The following is a 6,022-nucleotide window of genomic DNA, read 5'->3' as shown; positions in this document are numbered from 1 at the left end:
TTAGGCGACGCCGCACTACCACAGGCAACTGGCCGCTCATTGGTCGGATTCCGGCGAATGATGGGGAGGGACGCTAGGCCAGGTACATAAACTGGACTACCCCTCTCTGTCTGTTGCTTTCGTCACGGGTTACATCTACCTTCGACGACTCTCTCCGGTAGCGAGGCGAGCCGAGGCGAGCGCGAGCGCGAACGCGAACGCGTGCTACGCTGCGCCAGTCAATACCTCCACCTGCCTCGGTTCGCCTACCCGGTGTTGCCAGTCGCTTTACGAAGGAAAGAGACAAGAGAGAATGAGAGACAACGAAGGTGTGAGAGAGGGAGAAAGAGAGAGAAAGGTGCCGGCCACCGAACGACCGAGAGAGAAGGAAAGGGCGCGGGGAATTCGGCAGGAGGGCACGCCGGAGAAGAGAAGGAATCCAGTCTCGCACCGGATACCAGCACAGAAAGCCGACCGACCTGGCAAGCTTCTCTTTTCTTTTCTTTTCTTTCCATATTCATTTCCCATTGCTTCTTTTATACCTCACTCTTGACTGACTCGGATTAGAGACTCTCTGACAAATGATCCTGAGCCAGTTACGTACTGGAACGCTAGAGGAGGCTGTCTCGTACCGCTATCGCTTCGTATTTTTACCACGAGGTGTCATTCGTATTCAATGATCGAATTGTTGATGTACAATTACTGTAGACGACTTTGATCGGATACGTCTTCGATTTACCGAGAATCGATGCGATAAGACACGTACCGAATCTAGGGCCCGCGGGGTATTCGATCGCGACAGCAGATTCTTGATAGCTAAAAAATATTCGTGGAATTCTGCGAGATATTACGCCGTAAGGGGAAACTGCGACCCGATCCGGGATTAGTGGCTACCTGATAAATGACGTCACATGAAAAGGAATCTCACCTTTTTTTCTTGTTCTAGCTGCGCAGTCGTGTGACGTCGTGTCGCGTCGAATATAAACAAAAAATGAAATACGAATAAAGTCTTTTTAAAATATTATCGTAGAGAGCACAGTCTTAAAAGTATATAATATATAATATTGAAATATTCAAGTTATATCTTTGGGGCCAGACACGTGACTACGATGAGACCAATATGACGACATATGTCCTGAAAGGGATAACGGACCGAGTACGGTAAGACCGAGAATTTAAATTCGAAGCCACCAAATGAGATCGTCGCCATTATCGGGCCACCAAGGCAATTTAATGTTATAGTTGGTGGCTACGGGATCAGAGTGATAACGATTACACGGGACGTGTGCTATACTTTTGAAAGTTACGAGTGAAGACTTTAGTGGCGCGGGACACAAGCAGGGCTAGGGGCTTTCCACCATTCCTTTAACTTTCGTTCTTCCTTTGAAGATACTTAGAGACATAAAAGCAGGCCTGCCTGTATTTCGAGTGGAAAGTTGTCGCGGCAATTTGTCTTACTATTTTCTTGCCGCGCGTCTCCTACACTGTATCTTAGCCCACAGCTATTTTCCTCGGTGGAAGTGCACGGACACTTCCCGGGGGAGTAGAAACCAGGAAGACAGCGTCGCGCAGACATTTCCTCCACAAAATAGATCGCATCGCGAGAAAGACAAAGGAGGATGAGGAGAAACGCGGAGAGAACGCGCGCCAGCTACCTCATATTTGTTAAATATTACCTCTCACCGGGTTTGTATGGCTGCGCCGCGGAACTACTGGTTAACCACGGCCTGATAAAGCGAAATCTCCGGTTCGTAATCTTTATTCGGTACGATTCATTGAAAAACAATCGAATTAATTGAATATTTAACCGGGAAATTATTCAACCTCGAAAAGTCACCGTTTCCTGGAAGACAGCACTTTTGGATGGTTACATGATTGTTTAATAAGGATTATGTTACAGCGACGTTTATAGCGATTTTTTCATTTTTTAACTTTTTCCCACGCGAGTCAGACCCGCTTGGTAATTTATTGCGCCGAAGGACCGATTCGTCTCCTCGGTTATGTGTGTGTTCTACAGCGCAATATATGCGCCTCGTTGCCCGTATGTTTAAGCACACTAGCAAACAGACACGAATGTCTCCTCGGAGACCGCTTCCTGCGGAATGTGGTAGCTAAACACGCACCTTCGACGGGATCACGAACTATAAACGATCTCCTCTTTGGAGTTAAAGTAACCTTTAGCAACCCGTGCTCACTATTCCCTCAATTTACACGTTCCAGAATTTCGAGCATATCTCGTCGACGTTCATCGAAGATAATACCGGTACGGCTTACTAATAACTACGAAAACAATTTCGTTTATTTCGTGACACTCGGAAAGGAACATTTTAAGGCCAGAAAGGAATCTTCGTTCTTTACACTCGAAACGATTTATTTGTATTACATGATTTTGCAGTGTAACAACTTCTAAGAACTAAAGATTCTGTAGTACCATAATATCACTCTCTTCGATGCTTACGGTAGAAGCGTATTACAAACTATGACAATTCTCCTTATACCCCCCAAAAATAAACTGTTAAATAGAACTAAATAGAAGCTTTGTATATGTAGACTTATCTAATAGTACTACATTCAAATAAATAATAAACTAACATACAACCAAGCTGTCATGTTCCACCGTGTATAGTTGAGCGTCCCTTGTTCCGGTGTTCAGAGTGCACGCAGTGCAGTTTAAATATTAATTAGAGCTAGCGTGGGTGTATCAAAACTTTAGAATGAACCACCTCGTGAAAATAATAAACGAGGTATTCCGTTACGTGCTAGCACAACATGCGAGTATGCGCGGGCATCTAAACATGTATCGATGCGAGATATATCTTCTGCTAATCTCACTTAAGATGTACGTAATGCCATTTATCAACTGAAATCAGATATTAACGTTTTTACATACGTTTAATACGAAAGCATCGGCAAAGACAAAGTCTAAAGTAGTCATCTGTTATCGTTTAAAATCTTAAAACGAGATTATAATTTGTTACGTATTTCCGGAATGAAGTAACTTTTATTAACTGCAACGAAATAAAACCATATATAGAATAAAATTAAAGTAACTAGAGTTTGAACTCACCAATCGGCTCCACGGTTTGTGGTTCTCGTGGTTCTGGAGCTTTTTCTAATATTTCTTCAGCAGTTTCCACACTGACTTTAAACGAACTGTCCGTGACTGTTAGATTTGTACTGAAAGTAAATTCATTGTTCAGAACTACGTGTAGACACGCGAACCTTTTTTTAATAATGCAAATTTATCAACCATGCGATTCCTCCTGCAGGTGTTTCCCGTTTGATGAGATTCTGCCAGTGTTGATGCACCTCTTCCACTATGTGTAACGCAAAGTCCCTTGGCTTTGCTTCGCCGTTAAATGCAAACTGGTTCTCTGGTTTACCGTCCGGAATTTTGTAAATTTTGAACCACTCGATTGTTGCTTTCATCAGGCCAGGATAATGTTTCTCAATGTCCGATATATCTACAAGAATATAGCTTGCATATACAATATATTCATCTACGCAAAGATAATTAGAAATTATACGAGTCATCTGCTAGGTCACAAACGTGATTACGCTGTTATCAGTGCACGGAAGTTGATTGAGTAATGCCATAACATTTGCATACGACAGCGACATATTTAATAATTGACCCATTCTTTTTGGGTTCAACAGTTCGTGCAGGCAATTACGTAACTCATTTTATGGCAGAATACATTTTAAATACAACTCTTACCATTCATCTGTTCGGCCAAAGGATCGTTAATATCGATAACTATGATCTTCCAATCAGTTTCGCCTGGAACCATTAATAATCAATATTACAATAAATTTTAGTAATGCAGAGAAGCATTTGTTTTTGATACACACCTTCGTCGATAAGTGCAACAGCACCAAGAACCTTCGCTTTCAAAACTTCTCCCCTTTTGGCAACCTAGTAGACAAATTTTTAGTTACATATAACATAAATGTAGAAAGAACTAAAGAAACTATGGAGATAGTGTGCTTACCCTGTACCCGATCTCAAGGACATCGATAGGATCATTGTCTCCTTTATAACCAGTAGCTTCATCCAACACTTCTGGATTTTCCCATGTCTGTTGAAAAAAGATTCAAATTAGTTATGAAATTATCTCTCAACTTGTGTACCAATTGCAATAGTAAATTTTGTTTGGAATTCATGTGTGTAGGAAGACAGTAGAATGCCCTTGAACTAAGATTAAAACTTTACAATGGATATGATAAGGTATTATTCACAGAATTTTAATCAGGATAAGCATATCAGTATTTTTTTACACAATAAGCCGGATATGAAATTACTCATGATAATCCATGAATTTCGACAATGGAACTGATATTGTTTCTTATATTGAATAATATCATGAGATAGGTTGTTCGGACAGCATTGTGTGATAAACAAAAATGTTAGAACAATATACACTGTATCAGTGATCTGATGAATAAGGCAGATTCTTATCTTATAAAGCAATTGTTTTTATACCTGTGGTAAGGCACCGTAATTCCATATGTAACCATGATGTGGGAAGCAATTGGCGACGTATCTTAATTTTCCTTTCTTAATGTCCTGTTTAATGGGATTCAAGGTTTCCTTCAAATTGATCTCCATCTTTGCATTCGTCCATCTTGGTATCTCAACTATTACGTTAACTACTTTATTGGCTTCATCAGCATAAAGTGGAATATCATGCATAGGTGAAATTGGTCCCAATTCATTTTCTATAATACATAAGAAAATTATAACAAATCAAATCCTTTGAATATTGCTGTTGTACCATATGTTCTTCCATAATTTTTCACGATAAAAAGTATTTGAATTTATGGAAGATAAGAGGAGATAACAAGATGTAATACCTGAATATTCAAATCAAAGGTAAATATATATGGAAAATAGAGTACGAGGAGGCATTTTCTTTTGACGCATCTAAAACCTTCAAATATTTTCACTGAAACTAGATTTGTACAATATCAAACAGAATTAATGGCAACTAACGATTAAATATTCATCATCAGTTACATACAATTAATTAAAATAGGATTTTATAACGAATTTCTATTCAAGTTTTTTGAAAGCATACGGTGTAATTCTTTCAAATTACAAGCATGAATCTAACCGATTCGGTTCGAAACTTGGATCGATAAATTCTGAACTTAGCTTTCACTGAAATGAAATGCCAAGCTGACATTACACGACGCTAATTCCACGTGAAACGTGAGAACAGAAAGCAGACAGAGAGAGAGATCTATAACGTTCGAATACTTTCTGTTAGAACGAGAGAGAATCAGCGGGAAAAAGGTCCCGGTATGTAAAATGGAGAGGGAACACGGCTAGTTGTTATGCAAAAAAAGAAATGTAAAATAAATGACGCGTCCAAAAGCAAAACGGTGATCGCTTTCAATCGAGTGAATACGCATAATTATGCGGATAATTCGATGAATAAATGCAGAACAGAAATAGAGGAAGACGACCAACAAAGAAATCTGCTTGCACGAGGTCGTCGCGGGTGAAGGTTAGCTTATGTCATAGTCTACTCACTAAAATAAAGTCTGTAGTCGGTGCTGTTCAAAGCACCCCGTTCGACCGTCGTGTACGACATGCTTCTGAGGAAATTCTTGAACACTGAACAGGATCGCGATCCAACGATACTACCGGAAGCTACCAATCTGAGCGGCACAGTCAACTTATTTAAACCTTGGCAACGTAACACGCGCAGCGGTATCAGCGACATTCTAACTGAATCTGACGTGGAGCATGCGCACTAACATGCCCGCTAGCGCGCGGAAAAATAAAAATCTCCTGTAGCCAGTTATCAGTAGCGATAACGTTCACAAACAAATGTACATGTCTCATTCACATGAACACCGATTACACAAATGCAGCGCGATTTGTTAATTGAATCTGATTGGAATACAGCTATTATCAATGTATATGACTAATTCACCGGAAGGGATTACGATTGATTTAAAAAGATCGATGATATTAGTCGTTGATTATCGATTAGGACTTCTATTTAAGCCTTCTTTTAAGTTGCAATAATAAAAC

At 40.0% G+C, this 6,022-nt stretch overlaps 1 protein-coding gene across 2 annotated transcripts; it reads right to left on the bottom strand.

The window, feature by feature from the left end:
- Window positions 1-2,329: 2,329 nt before the first annotated feature.
- On the bottom strand, window positions 2,330-5,723 carry Nurf-38 (Inorganic pyrophosphatase Nurf-38). Of its 2 annotated transcripts, none has more exons than XM_033480868.2 (8): window positions 5,516-5,723; window positions 4,463-4,698; window positions 3,972-4,058; window positions 3,832-3,895; window positions 3,698-3,760; window positions 3,230-3,443; window positions 3,047-3,156; window positions 2,330-2,839 (listed from the first exon to the last, which is right to left on the bottom strand). In XM_033480868.2, the coding sequence occupies exons 1-8, from the start codon at window positions 5,706-5,708 to the stop codon at window positions 2,808-2,810; spliced, it is 999 nt and encodes a 332-aa protein (XP_033336759.2). In that variant the 5' UTR covers window positions 5,709-5,723; the 3' UTR covers window positions 2,330-2,807. The 2 variants fall into 2 exon arrangements, with proteins under 2 accessions (XP_033336759.2, XP_076374406.1); XM_076518291.1 differs by lacking the exon at window positions 2,330-2,839 and adding an exon at window positions 2,853-2,987.
- Window positions 5,724-6,022: the final 299 nt, after the last annotated feature.

The sequence above is a fragment of the Megalopta genalis genome, chromosome 2 (assembly GCF_051020955.1).
Source record: "Megalopta genalis isolate 19385.01 chromosome 2, iyMegGena1_principal, whole genome shotgun sequence".
NCBI classification, from domain to species: domain Eukaryota; kingdom Metazoa; phylum Arthropoda; class Insecta; order Hymenoptera; family Halictidae; genus Megalopta; species Megalopta genalis.
This window is presented reverse-complemented; position numbering and strand designations above follow the sequence as displayed.